Source organism: Penaeus monodon, chromosome 28 (assembly GCF_015228065.2).
Source record: "Penaeus monodon isolate SGIC_2016 chromosome 28, NSTDA_Pmon_1, whole genome shotgun sequence".
In the NCBI taxonomy this organism is placed as follows: domain Eukaryota; kingdom Metazoa; phylum Arthropoda; class Malacostraca; order Decapoda; family Penaeidae; genus Penaeus; species Penaeus monodon.
In genome coordinates, this window is record NC_051413.1 from 17797809 (window position 1) to 17798050 (window position 242).

The 242-nt window shown below is 47.9% G+C and overlaps 1 protein-coding gene across 1 annotated transcript in view; it reads left to right on the top strand.

Annotated features, from left to right (window-relative positions):
- The window catches only part of LOC119591392 (ADAM 17-like protease), a 16920-nt gene that overhangs the window by 8026 nt on the left and 8652 nt on the right, over nt 1-242 (top strand). Inside the window, exon 8 of the mRNA XM_037940132.1 lies at nt 65-203. Coding sequence (XP_037796060.1) covers nt 65-203 — 139 coding nt within the window. The remainder of the gene's footprint in view (nt 1-64; nt 204-242) is intronic.

A 242-nucleotide genomic window follows, 5' to 3' on the forward strand; every position in this document is an offset into this window, starting at 1 on the left:
ACAGTCGATGGGTTGATGCAGCAAGTCTTCATCTTTGCTTCGTGCTTGACCTTCTCTCCTAAAGGTGTTTAGCCGAGAGTACTCTCATAAGGATTACTGCTTGGCACATCTCTTCACCGACATTAAGTTTGAAGGGGGAATCTTGGGCCTTGCTTATGTAGGATCTCCTCGCAGGAACTCAGTTGGTGGAATCTGCACTCCAGGTGGGTTCCCTGCTCAGTCTGCCGGATTAAGTTTATAGA